The sequence below is a fragment of the Mytilus trossulus genome, chromosome 3, assembly GCF_036588685.1.
Source record: "Mytilus trossulus isolate FHL-02 chromosome 3, PNRI_Mtr1.1.1.hap1, whole genome shotgun sequence".
Lineage (NCBI taxonomy): Eukaryota > Metazoa > Mollusca > Bivalvia > Mytilida > Mytilidae > Mytilus > Mytilus trossulus.
Window position 1 is genome coordinate 5,877,485 of NC_086375.1, and position 25,833 is coordinate 5,903,317.

Below are 25,833 nucleotides of genomic sequence, written 5' to 3' on the forward strand. Positions count from 1 at the left end.
ATTGTGAATGAATTAATTTTACCAACTTCTAATCACTCATATTTTTTGATTATGACCTAGCTACTTATATTCTTCTAAGATAACCCAATTACTAATGTTCACTTTATGAATATGGATGGACATACATTTAAGCTGCTTGAAATTGACTCGAACTAGTTCAATAATGTACGAAATAAATATTTACTTTCAACATGTTCAACATGTCCAAGATTGTATTAAATGCATATTCAAATTGTGCATTTTTGTTTTATTTTGTATATTATGATGTTGTAATACAATTACGGTGAACATCGTTCTTACACATATTCTGGTGTTAAACCACTAATTAAAAACCCTACAATGTATCTGTTCAACCAAATTTTGCAATTTTCACAGCTTTCTAAATATTTTACTTTACGTTTAACTTCATAGAAACCAGTTATTTCCTGAATCGTACATGCATTAGCTTTCTACATATGTTTAAAATCATATTAAAAAGGAGAGATCTTTTGAATAGAGGTACCACTAAAAATAACCCCTGGTTTTCTTGGAATCTTAAATAGAGATCACCCCTAGTTTTAGGTGGGGTTCGTGTTGTTTATTTGTTAGTTTTCTATGTTGTGTCATGTGTACTATTGTTTGTCTTTTTGTCTTTTTCATTTTTAGCCATGGCGTTGTCAGTTTGTTTTAGATTTATGAGTTTGACTGTCCCTCTGGTATCTTTCGTCCCTCTTTTTTAAATAAGTATACTATGAAGTGCATTAATCCTCAATTTTAAAAACAAACTCATAGACAAGTTTATTTTGGCTCAAAATCGTCTTAATATATTTCTTTTTCACCAAAAGTTTCATTTCTTCTGCCAATTTTTTGGCTATTTTAACTAACCAATGACATCAAATACACTATGTTTTGTCCTTGTCGGCCTTCTGTCACATACGTTCTAAATTGGAGGGAGTAATTGGTGGTCTGACACATTCTTATTTATACAAATTGCAAGACAATAATTGTCGTGCTCTTGCTTGACAACACAGTGTTTCTCAAAGGTTTACTTTTATTTATTGTGACTTAGATGGAGAGTTGTCTCATTGGCATTCATACCACCGTTGGGTATTTAACCAAACACAATTACGAAAAGGATATAACTCACCGACTGAGTAGCCACCGTATGATTTAAACTTCAATGTCCATTGTCCAATGGGACTTTCTCTCCAAAAATGAACTGACATAAATGTCCATGATAATGAACCAGCTGAGAAAAAACGATTAGCATCCTCATTTCTATAATGCATTAAATTGCTCTCTGTTCCTGAGGGTGACACTAGGTTAAATTCAGTCACACCTCGGTATCGAGTATAGGAGAAAGATATATCAATTGTCACATGTTCTAAATAAGATATTGAGGAACAGTCGGAACTAGAGATCGATTTACTGTCTGTTCTGTATGATGAACCTCCCGATGTTGATCTGTAAAAACAATTATAAAATACATTTTATGTTTTTTTAATGTGCATGCTTTGTTTAAAGTGAAAATAACCATTAATTAAACCAACTGAAAAAATCTGCGAGCAACATTAAGTAACGTTCCCTTATTAATCAATATTATTATCATTCGAATAGTGAAAAACAAAACAAAATAAACACAGTTTTATTTGTGGTGCACATTTGTATATATTTCAATTATATAAACGAATTGATACAAACAAATTACATTGCTCGTGTTGTTAGTTTCACTGTTAGCGCCGTTGGTTCTGCATTCGGCTCTGGTAGTGTTTCTATTTTTTCTGTAATTGTTTTGTACCGATGATCAAAAATAACATAATAAGAATTAATCTTTCAAAATATGATGCTAGACTAAGGACACTTTTTCGAAAATATTGACATACTACAGTCAAAGCTAATCAAGAACAAGACGTCGTGACTGACTAGAACAACAATTGTCGAATAGTTTAAACACAGTTCAATGTATGTAGCCGTCTTTTTTATATAGATTTCATAACATTTGTAACCATTTCGATGGATGTTGTTGTACGTTTCAGGTCATTACGTACAAAACAGTTTTTTTGCAGATTTTCACAGGTAAAGATATGTTTTGACATATATTTATGTAGTAAAGATTTACCCAGATCCAGTGAATGTTGATGTTGTGCATGTTTGTTGTGTCGGAACGTTTGTCCAACTTGCAGCCTGAGTTACCATGCCTTCAGCGTTCATCAAACCGAATCCAAGTACCTGACTATCTGTATCAGAAAAGTAGCTACTTATTACAACAATAATACATTATCCAGAGATAGATGTAGGATATAATAATTTAATCACTTTTACACATTACTTCCGAATAAAAGGAGACATAGAGTATAATATTCAGCATTGAATATGATATCAGGAACTTATATTTATCACGGAAGGTTTTCTTATGTACGTCATTAATCATTACAGTATATGTCTCTTGTATCAGAAACGGTTTACCTCATTCATATCTTCCTAATGCAAAATTTGTATTTCTTACCCAGCTTTGGCTATACGTTTTTGTCTTGTTTTTGGTTTATCTATATTTTTAAAGATTAAATAAGGTTTTGATTTTCTAAATGTTTTGCTTCTAGCGCATATTTGTTATCGACGATAAGCTCATCAAGGTACTGGCGTTACTAGTATATTGAAATCGTTAATGTGACCAGTAAATGGTGACTAAGTCATCTCTTATATCATCTATTGAAATATTGTGCTTTTTCAATTATCGACAAAAACCAACAGATGGAATGAAAAAAAAGGAATGACAATGCACGAAATAAGGAAATACGCAATGCGTTAGTTCTTTTCAGTTGAAATTTTGGCAAACGTTTATTTTCAAAAAAAGAAAAAAAACCAAGCACTACAATATGCATGTAACAATCAATTCAATATACATAACTTAAGAAAGAAGCCGATAAAAATAGTTCCTAAGCTATGAGTAATGTATTCTTCTGAATTTAGAGTTAATATTATAACTTAAATTTTAAATGTCTCTTAGCTGAAGTTTTCAATCTTTATGATAACAATCATACCGTGTTATTCAAACGTCCGAGTATATGTATCTTGGATACTTGCATTTTGTCAGGCGTTAACCATGATTTATCCTGCAATTAAGTATCTTACTTAACAGATACAGCGATGCAAATATTGGTATGTTGTATCCGTATACTATACAGATATCGACGTAAAGCTCCGCCCACTGCCGGACTACGTTTGTGTATTACTGTTGACTGTTGTTTGAACCTGCGTGACCTCAGAATGTGTATTGCAGTCGCATTCCATTGACTTATTGTTTGACTTTATGCAAACTAACGATTACTTTCATACGTTCTTTTTGTTTTCAAACATTTCTTTAGAGCAATAAGAATCAAGCCAATATTCTAATAACACACAAACATGACCAGCAATATTTTCTACGACGACAATCATCGATTTCAAAACTTGAATGTGTATATGTGTTAAAAAATCAAGTATGTCAACTTTAGCATACATGCATGTAAAGTGAATGTCAAGTTCAGATCAAAGTTCTGAAGCGTAGGACAACACGTACACTTCTGTTTCAAATTAAACAATGTTTTGTTATATGTTTTTACTGTTGAAATTATTTGTTATGTTAAAATAGATAATAATTCACCTTGTTAACCTATTGATTTTTTTTTTTGGCGAACCCGTCTGCAGCTGAATGCGTGATTTTAATATTACGGCGCGGGCCTCACGTGATTTTAAATAGAAAATAAATGCAACGTGTATTTCAAAGCAAAAACAATATACAGAGTTACTTGCAGGCAATAACTGTTTAGTGTCTTTAGATATCAGCTGTAAAAGAGGGACGTAAGATACCAAAGGGACAGTAAAACTCATAAATCGAAAATAAACTGAAAACGCCATGGCTAAAAATGAGAAAGACAAACAGACAAACAAAAGTATACATGAAACAACATAGAAAACTTAGAAATAAACAACACGAACCCCACCAAAAACTAGGGGTGATTTCAGGTTCTCCTGAAAAGTAAGCAGATCCTGCTCTACATATGGCACCCGTCGTATTGCTTATGTGATAACAAATCCGGTAAATAGTCTAATTCGGTAGGTAACAGTACTCGGATCGAAAGAGGAATAATAGTTCCCTTAGGCTCGCACTACACTTGTTTCTTAGCCTCGTACACATACAGCTGATATTTGAAGACACTAAATAGTTATTGTCTATTTAATCTTACAGCCAAATTGAATTGTTGTCATATGAAGTCAGGAATATGACTGTTGTTGTCCATTCGTTAATAGATATAGGAAGATGTGGTGTGAGTGCCAATGAGACAACTCTCCATCAAAATAACAATTTAAAAATTAAACCATTATAGGTTAAAGTACGGCCTTCAACACGGAGCCTTGGCTCACACCGAACAACAAGCTATAAAGGGCCCCAAAATTACTAGTGTAAAACCATTCAAACGGGAAAACGGGAAAGTGTGTTTTGTCATTTGTTTTTGCCATTTGATTAGGGACTTTCCGTTTTGAATGTTCATCGGTGTTCAGTAATTTGTGAGTTTACTTTTTATTCTTAGTAGATGCCTATTTATAAATAATTATACGTGAAGAAAAACGGTGATATTTAATTCTTGCTAATGAAAAGAGTCTTGGATTTCTTTACCATGTTTACAGATATACACCAGTACAAAATCAATTATGAGGGTCTTATTGTGTCATTGAATCCGTACGAGTAAGCGATTCTTGGTTTCTTAATTAGCAGATATCAACAATTAACGCCATAGTTTAAAGTCATGTTGTTTTATACATACCATGCAGGTGTTGAAGGCAGTACATTGACTTATAATGGTTTACTTTTATAAATTGTTACTTGGATAATGAGTTGTCTCATTGGCACTCATACAACATCTTCCTGTATCTATGTAATTGATTTCATGTTTCTCAGATGACCATTGTATGATAATATAAAGGAGTGCTAGTTTCCTGGTCGACATTTTTGTATTTTCCATTTTACAACACTGTAATGCAATATGTGTTATGTATTATAGAGAGTACATACATTCTTTTCCAGCTCCATTTGTTGCCCAGCTGGAATATGAATCTGTAAAACCATTTCTGGATGACGTCAAAACAATCATGTGCTGTATATCTCTCCATGTGAGAGCAGAACTAAAACAGAAATGCATATGAAGAGTTCTTCATTGATTGTGTGTCAAAAGGATGTTACCTATAAAAGAATAACAGCTTAAGTTAAAAGAGGTTTATTAAGAAAAAAATTGTGAACTTTAAAACGAATTTTAAAGTGTCAAATGGCTATTTAATAGTGTTCGGTTGCATAATACATCATCTAATTGATTTCTGTTAAATTGACTCACTTTGCTTGGAGGGCTAACGCAATGATACCAGAAGCAATAGGTGTTGAAAACGAAGTTCCCTCCATACGATCACTTGTACATCCGGAAGAAGTTGTAGTTGACGTCTATAGAATGATAAACATATAGTTAGAGACTTTATGATTAATTTGATGTGCACATCAAGTTACTATATTGCTATATTCAGAACAAGAGTCGGTCAGGAATTGTAATGCTATTAAGCAGTCAATATCTGAATTATGTATCTATAATACTAAAATTACGAGGTCCAATTTGTCAGCCGTCATCACGTAAAAACGACGAATCAAAGAATTCATCTTTATATATAACTTATATAGTACAAAGGTGTAGATTAAAAATTACACCACTCCAAGCCCTTTTGTTTTCCATGTAATTAATATTGCCAATAATTAAGAAGTTCCGGGTCGAGTCCGATACCGATACCAATAGTATATTCACCTGTTACCTATTACCTTATCTGTACGTTCCGCATCTGACAGGCGCACCAACAAACGGTGTATTCAGGATTAATATGCTATATACACGGGTCATAGTCACAGGGTTGACACTACTAAATTGTCAAATTGTTACTTATTGTAGTACTTTAATCAGTAAGACTTTCTAAGATAACAATACGAATACTAAAAATCTGGGATAAAAATGAGGCGTATAAGTACAGTTTTCAATTTGTTAGCGGGCATGACGTAAAACAGCGAATCAAAGAATTCAACTTTATTTATAATTAATATAGGACAATGCTGTTGATTAAAAAATACTCCAGTCCAGGACCTTTTGTTTTCCAAATAATTAATATTACCAATAATTGATAAGTTCCAGTTCGACGGGTTCAAACAGAAAGATTTGAAAGCAGAAAAAACTGTGTATCTTATTATCGGCATGACTTTATCAGATGACAATACTAATACTAAAATAAGGCTTGCGCATAGTAATACACTTTAATTCAGTCACGGTGTGTTCTAGTATGTAAAAAGAAGCCCAGCTTCTTCTTGATTCCAATGCACAAGAATGTAAAGGTCAATTTGTTTTTGTTACCGATTTTGTTTTATGATATATAGGATTGTGAAAATAATGGCACATGTAGCATATCTATACCAATACATTTTAACTCTTACCAAATATCTGTCGTTGCTACTCCCACCGTAGGTTGCCACTAATGCAGCAGCACAGACTTCAGAGTACCATGCATTCTTTCCTTCTTCAACACTTGTTACGCCTATAGTATATATGCTATTTGTATATCCGTCTCCATTACAATTATCAATTGTTCGTCCATTGCCTGATGCCCATGTATAAATTACACCTTTGCCACCTCTACCCTGTTGATAAAAATAACAAACATAGAATAACAAAACTAATAAACTGATCGATCGTAAATATTTGAATTTACACCAGACGTGCGTTTTGTCTACAAAAGATTCAATGATGACGCTGAATTAAAAAAAATGAAAAGCCAAACAATCATAACTGTCTGACTATATGGAAGAATTTTTATCTTACAACGTATGAAGTACTTTGAGCTAATTTCAATAATGAACAACATAGTGAATCTAGTAATATTTACAAATAAACTTATCGTATATACCAGGACTAAATTTAGTATATACGCCAGACGCGCGTTTCGTCTACAAAAGACTCATGAGTGACGCTCGAATCCAAAAAAAGTCAAAAAGGCCAAATAAAGTACGAAGTTGAAGAGCATTGAGAACCAAAATTTCTAAAAGCTTTGCCAAATACAGCTAAGGTAATATATGCCTAAGGTAGAAAAGCCTTAGTATTTCAAAACATTCAAAAATTTGAAAACAGTAAATTTATAAATATAATCATATCAATGACAATTCATGTCAGCACAAAAAGTGCCGACTACTGGGCTTGTGATACCTTTGGGGAAATAAAGCTCCACCAGCAGTGGCATATAAACGTGTATTAGTTTTCTCTAAACCAACTATGATATTGGTCATCTATGTTTATAAACACTAATTTTCTTTTTAACATCTAAACTAGTCTTCATATTGGTGACGATATATAATTACTTAAACATGTTTATATGTTGTTTCAATATGATTATACTGTAAGAGGTTCAAATTCAATACATTGCTTTAATGAAAATAGGGAATTCCCTGGGTCAGTCATATTTTCCAAACTACTTTCGCAATATTTGATATCTCTTCCCCATATTCAATCTTTTTCAAGAAATATCAATCAAATTACAGATTATGTGCCGCGTCATGCTCTAAAATATATTGTTGCTATATCATAACCTGTAAGAGTATGTAACATTAAAGACGTATATCCCACCACTAATCAATATCTAAATAGATGAAAAATAAATGTGAATGAATCTTTTTTATTTACAATTATGGATACTGTAACATTTTATTCGCAGGTACTAACACTTATTTAGATAAAAAAAAAAGCATACACTTCCTTAATTTTAGAGATGTAAATTGTATTGTGCCATAGTAACTGTTATATTTTTGTATATCAGTTTGTTTTTATAGTGAGTAAGATAATAGCACAACATTGACGGTTGTACACTATTTTTGACATTTTCACCTATTATGACTCTTTGTTTTAGTCACACTTCGTTGTCAAGATTTTATACGACTGTCACACAAGTGAGAGGTTTACCTATCTATGTTACTAGGTGTCTACATTAGAAAATGTTTATACCAAGTCAGGAATATAACAGTTGTTGTTCATTCGTATGATGTGTTTGAGCTTCGGAATTTGTCATTTGATTAGGGACTCTCTGTTTTGTATTTTCCTCAGATTTCAATATTTGTGTGATTTTACTTTATAAAACGTAACATGTTTTATATTCAATTATTGACAGATTTTGTTTTAAACAATCAATTAAGTTTGAGACAAGAGTCCCAACTTCGAAACAATCATTTTTAGGGGGTAAAAAACTAATTTTAGTGACATATGAAGCCCTTTAAAAACTCCTTTGTTTTTTTTTGTTTTTTTTTCTTGTTTTTTTTTTTAATGTTTTCTGATAAGTTTATTGACAATTGCTACAAAAAAATTGTATTTATTTTTACAATCCACTGATTTTTTGGTTTTACTTTTAAATTGAAACTTGTGACATTTCAAGGTCTCAGAGCTGAGTGTTGATTGGTAACAAAAATGTCAGAAGAGAAGCATTATGGACAACATGAAATCTCTTTTAATTCTTTTCCATTAGATTTTAACCTTTTAAGACTTTTTTTTTCAAATGTAAAAATTATGACGGACTGCAGAAATCGTGATTATCTTGCATACATTAGTAGTTCCGTCTTGAAGTGCGCTTTGAGTTAGTGTGTCTGGTCCAGAAAATCCATATCCATCAGGAGGGCCCCAGCTGTTGGAATAAATATCTACACCGCTAAGATGATGATTGAGAGCCTGTGCTTCTTCTGAATCTGTTAATCCACGAGAACCAAGAATTCGAACACCTTCAATGAAAAGTAAACTCCTAATATACGGCGGAAATTAAACTGGTCCCCAAACAATTTAATGCTTATTTATACCTGATGATTACAAAATGTCTGATGCTAACAATAATATGCATTGATATATCTAAGCCAAAACTTTTGCCATTGTGACATTGAATCTCACAGATTAGGCCGTGTTCACACCAAAAGCCATGTACAGTAAACATGTTTACATTTAGTTTACCGTAATGCACACTGGTATACATTACATTTGTTCACATCCATACACCTTGTTAAGCTACCTGTACATAAGTTTTGTTCACACTTGTAAACTATGTGTCATTTAAATGTTCATTACGTAGAACCGAATACAAATTTTTGGGACAGTTTTTCTGGTAGTTTGGGAACAACCGTTTGACTTTAAAAAGAGGGGGGGGGTGGGGGGTCCTTGCTAAATATTTTGATCCCCAATTTGATAAAAAAAATAATAATATTCCGGTCAAACAGATGATAAAAAAAAATCGGAATCCAGAGCTTCACTCATACATTATAGTGTTAAATATTGTAAAATAAATAAAATTTGATTGCTAGCATCGAAAAAAAAAATGAATAAAAACGTTTGCGCGAGAAAAATAATCTGACACAACCCCAATTTTTAAGTCAGATGGTTGCTCCTTTATGAAAGCCATTTTGAGATATTAGGGATCACTACATTTTTATCTTTTCTGTTTGTTTCAAATGGTATTTCTTCTCCAAGGAGTATTTGGTAAAGGAATAGGGTAAAGTTTTTTTTTAATTTTAAGTGTAATTTGACGGATCTGAGATACTAAACAAACATATCATTTACCTCACACTTTTTTTTAGTCATGCATTTATGCGTGAATCGTTGTTTGAGAAAATACCAGTGGCGAATATCTCTGTGTACGTCAAGTCGAATCGGGAAGACCTTTTCAAATGAATTAGGTAGCAACTATTTATTTCCTTTTTTTTTTGGAAAAAGGGGGAGGGTGGTGGCGGGGCGTGATAGCCCACCACCCCCAACCCCCTGCCTTTATGTTTAATACTCAACTATAATGCCCCCCCCCCCAAATCAATTGGTTGCTGCCTTATGGGTTCGACAATGATGCTGCTTTGTGAGTCTTGATCAGGGGTTAATAAAGTACGTTAACTTTTTAACAAAAAAACCTGTAAAATTTAGACAACCATTTCTGTAAAGAACTATACTAATAATTATCAAAAATATCAATTTTACTTAAAAATAGTTTTCTCCTTAAATATATACACGGTAGAACTAATGTCCTAAATGCCTAGTTTTGTGTACACTTAACCTACACAAGGTCTACATTGACTATCGACTGTGTGTAGATAAAACATGATGTAAACTACATGTAAACATTGAGTTTTATGAATGGGAACGCAATTGTGTTTAGTTTACGTGTGAGTTACACTAACACAACACCGAATTTCGGTCAATGTGAACACGGCCTTATACTATCATATGAATTTATAAATTAGGAAATGAACCATTGCAAAGGATAGACAAATATTATACTAATTAAAACCTCAGTTGCCTGGTTAAGATTATCACTACATCCACTATAAGATTAAAATTAAACCGCTCGATTGATCTGTCAGAATAATCAGCTTGAAGGTGTAGATTATGGGTACTGACGTTGTTTTTGTCTTAATATCGTGTTATAGTGTTCTGTAATTTGTTTTCGTTAATTATAACTATGACTGTTTAGTCTGGTTTTGGTATATTCATTTGACGTTGCTCGGTACTTACATATTTAATCACTGTGGTATTGGTTTATGGTAAATGTTTGTGTTTTTGTCTTATGTTTTTGCAAATGTAAGTTTATCTATACATTTGTATGCCATTTTGCCTTTCTTCGTTGACATTTTTGTTTATTTTTTATTGTGATTAAGATTATAATTATTGTTATAAGGATTTGTTCATGCTGACAAACAATATCTTTTAAATTGATTCGAATGTTCTGATCTTTAACCAATAGACAGCTCTATAATATAAGTGTATTAATCGTTAGTATTTGAATGCCGTCATGTTCCAAATGCACCATTATGGCAATGGAACATTCTTTGAAAACTATTTTGAGGGGTTGTTAAAAATAGTTAATATTATTATAAGTCAGTTTTATAACACATGTAATAGTTAAAGAAAGTCATGTAACAACTCATAATTACCAATTATAGTAGACGCATATGCTATTCCTACTGTGCAGTCATTGTTATCCTTTTCTGCAGCTATAAAACCGGCAACTTTCGTACCATGACTGCAATTATTTCGAAAGTATTAACAATAGGGTAAAAAACGATTTACACATGGTTTTCCACTGTGTTCGGGAATAATAAACACAGGTGGTAATTAAAGCGTATATGCCAAATATTATTTGACAATTAAGTTTAATACTTGAGTAACACAATTGCGAGCTATGAATCGTCCTAAATCGTTAAAAGTTGTAAAACGTAGTCAAGTTACTCAGTACATATGTTGCACTTCCCCTTTGTGAGCCCCACATCTTTTCATCCCACCAAAGTGATATCTTCTTTTACATAACTCTTTTTGATATATTATATACTCCTCGCCAAAAGTTAAGCAACACCTAAATATTTTTGCTTCTATTTTTTGTTTTAAACATAAATTTGATACTGCTTTGATTCCATATATTTCATTAATCTATTGTTAATCGACAGGTAAGAATTCAGGTACAAATTCTATTCCTAGGTACCTTAAAACAGGTTTTATTAAACTACATACAAGTTTTATGCTTGCATGTTTCGTGCAATGAAATGTGACTGTTAATTGCAGACTACATTTTGTCAATGTACGTGCCCGTAGACCAGTCAAAAGACCATTGCTGACTCGTAGGCATCGTCAAGCTCGACATCAGTGGTCACTTGGTCACAGCAAGCGGATTTTGAGACAGTGGCGTTACGTCCATTGGTCTGACGAGAGAAGATTCCCCCAACATCATATTGATGAGCGCATGCGTATATGGCATCCTCCGAATACAGCATACAGGAAACAGTACATTCTTGGAACTGCAACGTTTGGTGGCAAAGGTTTGACTTTTTGGATATGCTTTTCATTTGACTTCAAAATAGACCTTTATGTTCTGAATGGGACTATGACGTGATAACATACCCGGGATATCGATGTGTCACATTTTGACTATCACAATCTGGCAACTAAACCAACATTAATTGACAATAATGCTAAGCCACACACAGCACGCCTTGTTTCAGATTATTTACGCAAGGAGATAACGGAAACTATTCTCTAGCCACCCATGTCACCGGATATGAATCCCATTGAGTATGTGTGGGATGATACTGGTCGAAAAATTAACAACAGGATTCCTGCTAATAGAATTAATAAAAATTACGAACAGCCTTGATTGAAGAATGGCAAAGAATTCCTGTTAGTATATTACGACGCTTAGTTCAAATCATGAGACGACGAACATGTCCGGAAACGTGAAGGATACATCCGCCAGTGACCTAAACTAATGTATTCACAAATTGACGCTCTCGAGTTTTCAAAAGAATTGTGTGTACAGTGCAAAGCAAATTTTAAAAAACGTCAGTAAAAGTTGAAACTTTATCTTGCATTTTATTTTGCCATTTTACAACCATTTGCCCAAAATGAAATAGTAAATCATTCAATCTGGAAAACAGTCCAAACTTTCACTTTTCAATTAATATTATATAAGTTATTTTATAAAAACACAAATTTAGTTCATTGTATCGATATTTCGAATTCAGCAAAAAACGATTCTGGAAAATTATCAGATGTTGCTTAACGTTTGGCGAGGTGTATATATTATTAGTACCATAGTGTGCTAGTGACCCCATGTTTATTGTATTAAGTCACTAGCACACTATGAAACGAATTTATCTTACCGACTATCTTAACGTGTAAAATTTAGGCTAGTGACCTATCAATATAAGCAAGTCTTCAGTACAGTTAGCATTAACATGAAACTAGTAGTACTTCCTTTTTTACTACAAAAACAGATGCCAACAATGACAACCTGTTAGATTTAAATGTGTTTTATGAATTTATTTCACTTAATCATCACTTTCTTCGTCTGTCGAAACCTTTAGGATTTTTTTCTCAGTACTTTTCTGTTTTTCTAAAGGGAAGTAACACCACTACTTACCGTGTATGAAATAAGCCCCGCCTCCCAACTAACCCAATATTAAATATACACGGTTTCCACGAGGACGCTTTTAATCAATCATATTCCTAGAAATGTACAGGAGGTAAGATAAAGTAGTATACACATTTTGTAGATGATATCAATATCAAGATTTTCATATCTTATTTTGTCCTACCTGTCGTCTCCAGACTCTGGTGTCGGATCATCATCCGTACCTTGATAGTCGTAATCGTTAACTGTGTCCTGAAATGTAAACAAATAGTCACGACCCCAAATTAATGTGATTTTGTATATATCTATATATACACACTAACTGAACTTTTATTGGTGATTGATGATCATCTAATGTTCTGGAGGTCACTTGTTGTTCATCATCAAGACAAGGTCGAACCATATACCTTTAATGATTGTGCGCTTTTTCGCTACGCACGTGTATAAAGAAAAATGAACAAGATTTGTCGAATTAAAGTTAAATCATGGAAAAGAGAAATCATGGATATGGTCTGCTATGTTGGAAAGCTTCACATAACATTATCAACCCAGTCGTTCGTCTAGGAATCAGAAAAGTTTTTTTTGTTTTTATTTGTTTTGCTTAACATGTTCTTATTCTGATATCTAAGTAAAGCTGTCACTTGACATTAAGCACACATTCAATGTCATCATTATCAAAAATATTTGTCGCGGCTAATTGAATATCCCTCTGGTATCTCTGTCCCTCTTTCGCAATACAATCTATTTTATAAAACAACAAAATGTCTCGTTATTCTTAGATTTATTTTATTCTAAGTAGTTCTATATACCACATTTGCGTTCAGGTCAGTATGGTCGGTCTGTAAACCGTCGTCAAGGATAGCAACTTTTATTCCACTTCCTGAATACCCAGCATTCCAAGCTTCATTGACCTTCATTGAAGGTGATACTGCATCATTCTGTAAAATATTGAATTAAAGTAAACCAAATGAATAATGCTGTCGACCTAATTAATATAAAGGACACGATAATAATCTTGATTTTCCTTGAGAGCGTTCAGCGCAACTAATTTAAATATAGTTACTATTAGTTTATGTTCCGATTAAGGCTAGAAACATAAAAGAAGATGACAGCGGGATAATCAAAATTAATTAGCCTACAGATAACACAATGACCTACAAAAAAAGACAAAAAGACTAAGTGCAAAATCTATACGGTGCTGTTACACATTTTTATAAAAATGTTATTGACCTTTAACTAGAAACAAATGTTAACATGTCAATATAGAATATAATAAATGCGATGAGGTCGATAGTCTTAAATATTTTCTCATATAAATTGGTGAGGTTGAACAAACTAACAGCATCAATGGAGTTTTCATGGATTGCAGAATTATCAGATGGGTTATAACTCTGAAAAGAAATAAACCGTCAAAATAAGGGCGTACATTTTAAATATATTTAAGTCATCTGAAATTTCAAAACAGTTACTTCAAATTGATCCCCGATTTTGTGTTCTTCTTATATTTACACCATTAAGCAATTAACCTTTCACAATGAAGTGTCATCATGTCATAATCATGATAACGGAGTAAGCTCTACAATGTCATCATGTCATAATCATGATAATGGAGTAAGCTCTACAATTAAATGTCATCACGTCATTTTTGATAACGGAGTAAGCTCTACAATGAAATGTCATTATGTCATAATCATGATAATGATGTCAGTTCTACAATGAAATGTCATCATGTCATAATCATGATAACGGAGTAAGCTCTACAATGAAATGTCATCATGTCAAAATCGTGATAACGGAGTAAGCTCTACAATGAAATGTCATCATGCCATTCTTGATAACACCATAGGCTCTACAATGACATGTCATCATGTCATAACCATAATAATGGAGTCAGCTCTACAATGACATGTCATTACGTCATAATCATGCTAATGGAGTAAGGTCTACAATGAAATATCATCATGTCATAACCATAATAATGGAGTCAGCTCTACAATGACATGTCATTACGTCATAATCATGCTAACGGAGTAAGCTCTACAATGAAATGTCATCATGCCATTCTTGATAACACCATAGGCTCTACAATGACATGTCATCATGTCATAACCATAATAATGGAGTCAGCTCTACAATGATTGTCATCATGTCATAATCAAAATAACGGAGTAAGCTCTACAATTAAATGTCATCACGTCATAATCATGATAATGGAGTAAGCTCTACAATGAAATGTCATCAGGTCATAACCATGATAATGGAGTAAGCTCTACAATGAAATGTCATTATGTCATAATCATGATAATGGAGTAAGGTCTACAATAAAATGTCAACATGTCATAATCATGATAATGGAGTCAGCTCTACAATGAAATGTCAACATGTCATAACCATGATAATGGTGTAAGCTCTACAATGAAATGTCATTATGTCATAATCATGATAATGGAGTAAGCTCTACAATGAAATGTCATTATGTCATAACCATGATAATGGAGTAAGCTCTACAATGAAATATCATCATGTCAAAATCATGATAATGGAGTAAGCTCTACAATGAAATGTCAACATGTCATAACCATGAAAATGGTGTAAGCTCTACAATGAAATGTCATTATGTCATAATCATGATAATGGAGTCAGCTCTACAATGAAATGTCATCATGTCAAAATCATGATAATGGAGTAAGCTCTACAATGAAATGTCATCATGTCATAACCATGATAATGGTGTAAGCTCTACAATGAAATGTCATTATGTCATAATCATGATAATGTAGTCAGCTCTACAATGAAATGTCATCATGTCAAAATCATGATAATGGAGTAAGCTCTACAATGAAATGTCATCATGTCATAATCATGATAACGGAGTAAGGTCTACAATGAAATGTCATCATGTCATAATCAAAATAACGGAGTAAGCTCTACAATTAAATGTCATCATGTCATAACCATGATAATGGTGTAAGCTCTACAATGAAATGTCAACATGTCATAACAATGATAACGGAGTAAGCTCTACAATGAAATGTCATCATGTCATAACCATGATAATGGAGTCAGCTCTACAATGAAATGTCAACATGTCATAACCATAATAATGGAGTCAGCTCTACAATGAAATGTCAACATGTCATAACAATGATAATGGAGTCAGCTCTACAATGAAATGTCAACATGTCATAACCATGATAATGGAGTCAGCTCTACAATGAAATGTCAACATGTCATAACCATGATAATGGAGTAAGCTCTACAATGAAATGTCAACATGTCATAACCATGATAATGGAGTCAGCTCTACAATGAAATGTCAACATGTCATAACCATGATAATGGAGTCAGCTCTACAATTACTGATCTTACCAAGTGCCACAGATTAGACCATTGGGTGTCTGCTGTCTTCGGTACTCGGAGGAATCTTTTTTCTTGCTTTACAAAATCCAACTAAAAAGTGAATAAAACAGCACTATACTTAAACCAGTTCATATCTAATTTTTATTGTTAACAATCAAAAATATATTAAAGTACAAACAAATATGTCTGACAAGATTATACTAACATAAGAATAAAGGTCATGATTAACATCGTTATGTAAATGATCTCAATCAGTTAAATTAGTATCGTATCTATTGACACAGATCTTTGTTGACACACTCATACGATTTCATATTCTATACTTTAAAACAACGTTATTGTCATGTTAAGAAATAAATATTATTCAATATATACATTACATCTATATTTCATTATGATAAGTTATTTTTATTGGCTAGCATCAATCTCGCGATCTTTTCAAAACAAATTGTTACATTCTTGATGACACGAATTTCAATAATAAAGTGCGTATGAAAGAAAAGTTATACAGAAATCATGTATAGATAAAGATCCAACAATCTGATTTGGGTCTGCTAAAACTTAATCCATAGCGTAAATTATGTTTAAAAGAACATACAACATTATTTTACAAAATGTTGTATCTTTCTTTGACTACCAAAGAGTCTTAATGAAAATTGATGTGTACACTGTTTAGGATAAAAAAAAAATATATATAAATAAACATGTTAAACATAACAATAACCTTTTAAGTACCAATAAACGCTACCAGACAAAATTCACCAATTTTTTCATTTATGATTTTAGAAATGATCGCCATAAATAAAGGCAACAGTAGTTTACCGCCGTTCAAAATTCATAAATCGATAGAGAAAAAACAAATCCGGGTTACACACTAAAACTGAGGGAAACGTATCAAATATAAAAGAACGACGACACAACAGAAACACAACACCGAATTGTAACACACACAGAAACGAACTATAATTTAACAATGGCCATTTTCCTGACTTGGTAATGGACATTTTATGAAAAAGAAAAAAATGGTGGGTTGAAACTGGTATGGTGGCATGCCAAACCTCCCGTTTTAATGACTGTGTTAATTATAACATTCAAATGACAACATTACACGACAGGGTTACAATACATAAACGGGAGAAAATATTGGACAGTGTAACAAACGGATAAAAGCCATCAAAAGGTAACAGGTTAAAAAATATTTTTATATCCCAGACATGCGCTATGTCCACACTAAACTATGCTCTGATGTAGAAAGTTTGAAAGCCATAAACAGTTCAAAACAGGATGTGATATCTCAAGATACCCATCATTAAGGTCCATATGAAGATCAAAGAATAGAGTAAAACAAAATTGGACTAGTTAGAAGAAAAAGAAACAACTGTCTTTGACAATTAAAGCATACAGAAGTCCAGTTTACATCGATTAAAAACATTGGTATACCTCTAAATCAAGTTTTAAGTTTTTAATGTCGGAGTCTTCTGTCTGCTTGCTGGTTTTACGTGTGCGCTGTGTTTCATTTATTTCAAATACAAAGTACTCATGTGTTCCTATCTGAAACTATAAAAGAAATACAAAGTACTCATGTGTTCCTACAGTACTTGCAACCTTAGGCGTTACTGTTTGACGTGAACTTGACTGATCGGTGAATGATCGGTGACGGATGTTTGACTGATCGATGACTGATCGGTGATCGGTGACCCATAGGATCCGTCAGATAAGTCAAATAACCTATGTGGGAGTTACCGTGACAACGGTCATCGATCGATCAGTAAATCAAATTTATGCACGGATCGGACGGATACGTATATATTTCAAATTCTTATGTAAACCGAACTCAACAGTGTTTACGATCTATGAACGCGGACCTCGACGAAGACACCATAATTTACACGTTAATTTGGGGTACCTTAATTTGGTTGCAATAAAAAAGTAAAAATAGTATAACAGTTATATTAGATGCTTAATTAAAGCTTTAAATTGTTTCTGTTGATTAATAGTTTTGTATTACATATTGTAAACATTAGAAACATATATAATACATAATATGTCTCAGTTAACATGAACTTCTACCTACGAAAATGCCGATAATCCGCCATTGAAGTTTTGAACTTTTTATAGTTTAGAAAAGGTCGCTTTTCATAAAATTAAAAGAATGTCAGATAAATCATATTTAAATATCATCCGCATTGTTTAAAACTACCAAAACAAAACTATTTATTTAAAAATGACACTGTTTCATTTGAAATCAGTTATTTTCAACAACTCGAGATAAATACTCTCATTAGAATTGAGATATAAAAAGAATTAAAATACTTAAACTATTATTTTGTGAAATAAGAATGCAGCTATTGATTTATTTCGATACACATTATTAACCGTCATATCATTTCAATACTTTTTGTACATCTGAATTGGCTGTTTTTCATAAAATATGCATATGTTAAGGAAAAAAATATTTAATTTTTGTACGTGTTGCCTAAAATGCAAATATTTCTTCATTTAATTAAAAAGTATTGACCGCCATTGAATTTTTGTACTTTTTATAAATTAGAATAGGTTTTATTTCACCAATTTAAAAGAGTGTCAGTTAAATCATACTGAAATTTTATAAGCATTGTTTAAAATAACCAAAATTAGTCTTCTTTTTATTCAAAATGATGCTATTTTATTTGAAATCAGTCATTTTTACCATCTTGAGACAAGTCATCTAATCAGAATTGAGATATAATGAGAATTAAAATACTTGAACTTTTATTTTTGTGGAATAAGAATGCAGTTATTGATTTATTTTGATACACATTATTAACCGTCATATCATTTCAGTACTTTTTGTACATCTGAATTGGCTGTTTTTCATAAAATATGCATATGTTAAGGAAAAAAATATTTAATTTTTGTACGCGTTGCCTAAAATGCAAATATTTCTTCATTTTATTAAAAATTATTGACCGCCATTGGATTTTTTGTACTTTTTATAGATTAGAATAGTTTTTTTCATGAAATTAAAAGAGTGTCAGAGAAATCATACTAATATGTTATTCCCATTGTTTAAAATAACCAAAATCAGTCTTCTTTTTATTAGAAATGATGCTATTTTATTTGAAATCAGTTATTCTTACCATCTTGAGACAAGTCTTCTAATCAGAATTGAGATATAATGAGAATTAAAATACTTAAACTTTTATTTTTGTGGAATAAGAATGCAGTTATTGATTTATTTTGATACACATTATTAACCGTCATATGATTTGAGTACTTTTTGTACATCAGAATTGGCTGTTTTTCATAAAATATGCCTACGTTAAGGAAAAAAATATTTAATTTGTGTATGCGTTGCCTAAAATGCAAATATTTCTTCATTTTACTGAAAATTATTGACCGCCATTGGATTTTTTGTACTTTTTACAGATAAGAATAGGTTTTTTTTATGAAATTAAAAGAGTGTCAGAGAAATCAAATTAATATTTTATTCGCATTGTTAAAAATAACCAAAATTAGTCTTTTTATTAAAAATGATGCTATTATATTTGAAATCAGTTATTTTTACCATCTTGAGACAAGTCATCTAATCAGAATTGAGATATAATGAGAATTAAAATACTTAAACTTTTATTTTTGTGGAATAAGAATGCAGTTATTGATTTATTTTGATACACATTATTAACCGTCATATCATTTCAGTACTTTTTGTACATCTGAATTGGCTGTTTTTCATAAAATATGCATACGTTAAGGAAAAAAATATTTAATTTTTGTACGCGTTGCCTAAAATGCAAATATTTCTTCATTTTATTAAAAATTATTGACCGCCATTGGATTTTTGTACTTTTTATAGATTAGAATAGGTTTTATTTCACCAATTTAAAAGAGTGTCAGAGAAATCAAATTAATATTTTATTCGCATTGTTAAAAATAACCAAAATTAGTCTTCTTTTTATTAAAAATGATGCTATTATATTTGAAATCAGTTATTTTTACCATCTTGAGACAAGTCTTCTAATCAGAATTGAGATATAATGAGAATTAAAATACTTAAACTTTTATTTTTTGTGGAATAAGAATGCAGTTATTGATTTATTTTGATACACATTATTGACCGTCATATGATTTGAGTACTTTTTGTACATCAGAATTGGCTGTTCTTCATAAAATATGCATACGTTAAGGAAAAAAATATTTAATTTTTGTACGCGTTGCCTAAAATGCAAATATTTCTTCATTTTACCAAAAATTATTGAACGCCATTGGATTTTTGTACTTTTTACAGATTAGAATAGGTTTTATTTCACCAATTTAAAAGAGTGTCAGAGAAATCATACTAAAATTTTATTAGCATTGTTTAAAATAACCAAAATTAGACTTCTTTTTATTCAAAATGATGCTATTTTATTTGAAATCAGTCATTTTTACCATCTTGAGACAAGTCATCTAATCAGAATTGAGATATAATGAGAATTTAAATACTTAAACTTATATTTTTGTTGAATAAGAATGCAGTTGATGATTTATTTTGTTACAAATTTTTAACCGTCATATGATTTGAGTACTTTTTGTACATCAAGATTGGCTGTTCTTCATAAAATATGCTTACTTTAAGGAAAAAGATAATTAATTTTTGTACGCGTTGCCTAAAATGCAAATATTTCACTAAAAATGATTGACCGCCTTTGTATTTTTTGTACTTTTTATAGATTAGAATAATTTTTTTCATGAAATTAAAAGAGTGTCAGAGAAATCATACTAAAATTTTATTCACATTGTTTAAAATAACCAAAATTAGTCTTCCTTTTATTAGAAATGATGCTATTTTATTTGAAATCAGTTATTTTTACCATCTCGAGCCAAGTCATCTAATCAGAATTGAGATATAATGAGAATTAAAATACTTAAACTTTTTGTTTCATGGAATAAGAATGCAGTTATTGATTTATTTTGATACACAGTATTAACCGTCATATGATTTGAGTACTTTTTGTACATCAGAATTGGCTGTTCTTCATAAAATATGCCTACGTTAAGGAAAAAAATATTTAATTTTTGTACGCGTTGCCTAAAATGCAAATATTTTACTAAAAATTATTGACCGCCTTTGTATTTTTTGTACTTTTTATAGACTTAAATGCAAATATTTCTCTATTTTACTAAAAATTATTGACCACCATTGGATTTTTGTACTCTTTATAGATTAGAATAGTTTTTTTTTATGAAATTAAGAGTGTCAGATAAATCTTACTTACATTTTATTTCGTGTTGTTTAAAATATCCAAAATTAGTCTACTTTTTATTAAAATTTTATAGGCTTCGATTGTGACAGGAATATTTATAGAAAGTCCTCGATTATGATAAGTTTTTTTTAATGAATTTTATAATGATAACAAGGATTTGTATAGCTATGCAAATCCTTGTTCTTACTATACAAATCGTTGCTTTTCCCGAGTATGTTTGGAAATAAAAAAATAAAAATCGCGATGTAGACACCGTTTTAAAACCCGCCGTGTTTGAAAATATATAACCTAAATAAAACAAAAATACCATTCTTTAATAATAATATTTATGTTAGGTTTTATCTGTACATTTCTTTTCAATAAAACTTTGCTAAATAATTATTATTAAAGCAAAATGTATCATCATGACAAGGACTTAAAAGAGTCTATATACGTCCCTGATCATGATCATTGAACGTTCGATTTTCACTTGTCGCCATTTTAATTCAGTTCAGTTCAGTTTCTTGTATATTCCTCCATTAAATGTGGAGCACTACCCAAAGGGTATAGTTTGAGCAACTATTTACACCTTAAAACATAGGGAAACAATTAATTAAATTATATACAGATCACTGAATTAGGTTATAATGATCACTAAATAATAGATATCATAATTAATTCATAGGATTGTCATCATAAAGTTTTTAAAAAATATATAATAATTTATATGTGCTAGGGTGTAGGAAAGTGTTAAAAGAAACAACAACTGCATATACATGTATTTACAAGAATTAAAAAAAATTAAACTAAACGAAACTAAGATTCCGTAATTTGCATTATTTTATCATGTGACGTATTACAGGTCAATCCGTCATCAAGGTCGATCGGTTCTATCAGTCCGATCAGTCCGATCAGTCAATTACTTTTACTATAAGTCTGACGGATTGCTGACGTGAGTTTGACGCGAACTTGACTGATCGGTGACTGATCGATGACCGCTGACTGATCGCTGAAATAGTAACGCCTAAGGTTGCAAGTACTGTATCTGAAACTATAAAAGAAATACAAAGTACTCATGTGTTCCTATCTGAAACTATAAAAGACAAAATATGTTCCGTAAAAACGACTTATTGAACAGCATTGTAATTGAAATCCATTTGAATTAAAGCTTGTTATAAAACCAGAATAAACCCATTGTTTTTTCTTCAAACAAATGTTGAACCAGGTCCGGATTACAATTCTATTGGCTGATAAGTCTTCGTTTTGTCCTATTTTACGGACTTCTCCTTTTTTAATTTACCTTGGACTTTTTTTTTTTTTGTAAATCATTGCTTTGTCATTTTGTCTGTCCGTCTGTTACATTTTCAAAAATGAAGTATAAATACACGTATCTAAAGGAGAATAGACATTACATACGTTTTAACATCCGTGATTTAAATTATCTTTTGTTTTGCCCAAACGCAGAAAAGGGCTTTTAATGAAAATTGTTGGCCTTATAAATGTTAACATTTTCAAAACTACTGTACTGTTTAATCGCACGATATATAAGTAGATGTATCCAACATTGCTTCTTATCATGCAAAATCATCAAATCAGATAACATTTGAATTGTTTTGACATCAATGGTATCCCTACAATGTAGGTCTGTTGTTATACGTTAACACACTTTAGGAAATTGTAGGAAATAAGACAAAAGAAACAAGTAATGGAAATTATGAAAACAAGTTATAGGAGAAAAGAACTATATTTATTATAATTAATGACTAAACTTGTAGGAAATATTTTAACTGTAAAAATCCTGTAATAGTTCCTCTAATTAAAATTCATAATAATCATCACACGTATAGAGACGTCTCAAGGACAAAAAGAAATACGTAGTATGAAACAATAAGGCCGTGTTCAAATTGACCTGAGTTACACTAACACATAAACTAAACATCATTACGTTATCATTGATAAAACTCAATGTTTACATGTAGTGTAAATCATGTTTTGTCTACATGCAGTCGATAGTCGATGTAGACCTTGTGTAGGTTAAGTGTACACAAAACTAGGCATTCAGAACTTTAATTTTCCGATGTATATTTAAAAAAAGAAGCGATTTTTATATAAAATTGATACTTATAACACTTATTAATAAAGTTCTTTGCAGAAATATTTGTCTAAACTTGATATATTTATTTTTTATAAAAAAATCACGTAGCCTTATTAACCCCTTATCAAGCCTAATACCTTGTCTGGTGGTATGGAAAGGAAAAGTATGTAATATAACAGAAATAGCGAACTCCTATGTAAATCTAAAACGGAAGGCCGTACTTTAACCTATAATGGTTTAATTTTTAAATTGTTATTTGGATGGAGAGTTGTCTCATTGGCACTCACACCACATCTTCCTATATCTAATTGCACAGAACGAAAGGAAATTAGGGGTATTTTAAATCAAAATTTACTAGGTTATCGATGTGGTTTTTATTACTTTTAATTTTGTATAGGAAAAATGCATAATATTAATGAATGAGAAGAAGGGATATAAACAGTATATGTTTTACATTTATTTTAAACCTCCCCTTTTGAATTAACCTTGGATTTTCGGTATTTATTTTTTTCTAATGGATATGCGAATATTTACGGATATCAAATTTTTTTTTCATTACAATCTTCCTATTTTTTACTTTTGATAGTTGGGTAGGTGAATCTTAATTGTTGTTTTTCGGGGATCAAACCTGAACGCAGAGCATATCTACATCTGTTTCTTTATTAAAATAACCTCCATGTAACAATGAAATATGAATTAAAAGGTAAAAATGCTCCAAAAATAAGTTGATGCGTCTGCACAAAACAACGTACCCTCCTTTGAAACGTATATCCATCATGTTTCTTTGTAAATCTTTCAACAAACCCATCGGAATTGGTTGTGTTTATTACAACTTGACCTGTAAACTCTCCATCAAACACTTGACCACTGGAGTACATTTGTAAACAACATAACATGAAAGGTATTAAATAAACGTGCATGATATATCCTGTGCTAGTTAAGTATAGTGATTTAAATGATCGTTATTCAAGTTTATGATATATATATTTTATGTATGACTGCGTTTCTTAATATTTGTTAACAAAAAGGAAATACCCAAACAGTAAATTTTAAGGACATTGTTCCAATGATAATTTGTCATGCGTATAGATATGAATGAACTAATATACGTCAATGAGATAGTAATCAGAATAAAACAAACACAAAATAGAAAAAAAGGTTCAAATTTATAGGAAAAAGCAAAACTAAAAGAATTATATAAAATCAAACGGTGTTCAGTGATAGAAAAAAATCACACATGAACACTTACAATGTACCGTTACCTTTATAATATATTTGCTTCAAATTCCGGTATGAGGGATTTAATTAGAATAAATCTAATGCAGACATCACAAAGTTTCTTATATGTCATTTTCACAATATAGACTATATTATCAAGTTAACGAAAAAAGAAGATGTTCGTTTCTGATTGGTTATTTTCCTATGTTTTTTGAACGGTAATGTTCTTGATGCCTGTTCGTTTCACAGCATGTAATCCAATTGATACTTTGTTTAAACTTTTTCTTACATTTGGTCTATTTAATACATTTGTCCTTTAGTAAAATTAATCATTTTTATTTGTACTTACATTTATTTTCTTTTTACAACATCACTTTGCCACATATGAACAGTTCTGAAACTCAGTATCCTACATCGTCGTGATATTGTCCGTATATATGTTGGCAAAAGGGCGTGCGTTTCTCAGAAATCTATAAAGTCTATACACTAAATCTGTTGGATTCGTACTAATTGATGCTTTTATTTGGAGATCAAGATTTATCTAATAAATGTATTTGCATATGAACTAGCTTTCATTTTATGGAGAAGTTGTTTATCGAGCCCACAAATTTAATACAAACCGGGTAAACTGATCGAAGTAACAGATAAAATTATTCTTAAATTCTAGTGTGTGCTTTTTTGTTTGTTTTGTAAATTGTTTTGTTTTAAATGAGGCTGTTAGCTTTCTCGTTGATTGTTTTCACATGCTGAGGTCTTTTATTGCCTTCTATCTGGGATTGGGTTTTTTTTCTTATTTTTGACAGGGGGCTCGGTGGCCAAGTGGTCTAAGTATCTCTACTACTGTATTCACCTGGGAATCCGGCTTCCTGCAGCAATAAAACTGACGGCTAAAAAATAGCCCAACAGTGCCGCTTCAACGTGGCGTTTAACCACCAACAAATAATTAATCTATTTTTTTTACGGCATAATTAGTTATCAAAAGTACCAGGATTATAATTTCAT

The 25,833-nt window shown here is 31.3% G+C and overlaps 1 protein-coding gene across 1 annotated transcript in view; it reads right to left on the bottom strand.

The window, feature by feature from the left end:
• The window catches only part of LOC134710043 (proprotein convertase subtilisin/kexin type 6-like), a 39,597-nt gene extending 14,996 nt beyond the window's left edge, over positions 1-24,601 (bottom strand). Inside the window, exons 1-12 of the mRNA XM_063570197.1 lie at positions 24,366-24,601; positions 17,755-17,871; positions 16,324-16,404; positions 13,764-13,892; positions 13,139-13,206; positions 10,985-11,073; positions 8,628-8,800; positions 6,479-6,682; positions 5,349-5,452; positions 5,033-5,142; positions 2,099-2,216; positions 1,127-1,443 (exon numbers count right to left, since the gene is read on the bottom strand). Coding sequence (XP_063426267.1) covers positions 1,127-1,443; positions 2,099-2,216; positions 5,033-5,142; positions 5,349-5,452; positions 6,479-6,682; positions 8,628-8,800; positions 10,985-11,073; positions 13,139-13,206; positions 13,764-13,892; positions 16,324-16,404; positions 17,755-17,871; positions 24,366-24,533 — 1,678 coding nt within the window. The 5' untranslated portion in view covers positions 24,534-24,601. The remainder of the gene's footprint in view (positions 1-1,126; positions 1,444-2,098; positions 2,217-5,032; positions 5,143-5,348; positions 5,453-6,478; positions 6,683-8,627; positions 8,801-10,984; positions 11,074-13,138; positions 13,207-13,763; positions 13,893-16,323; positions 16,405-17,754; positions 17,872-24,365) is intronic.
• Between the last annotated feature and the right edge of the window lie 1,232 nt (positions 24,602-25,833).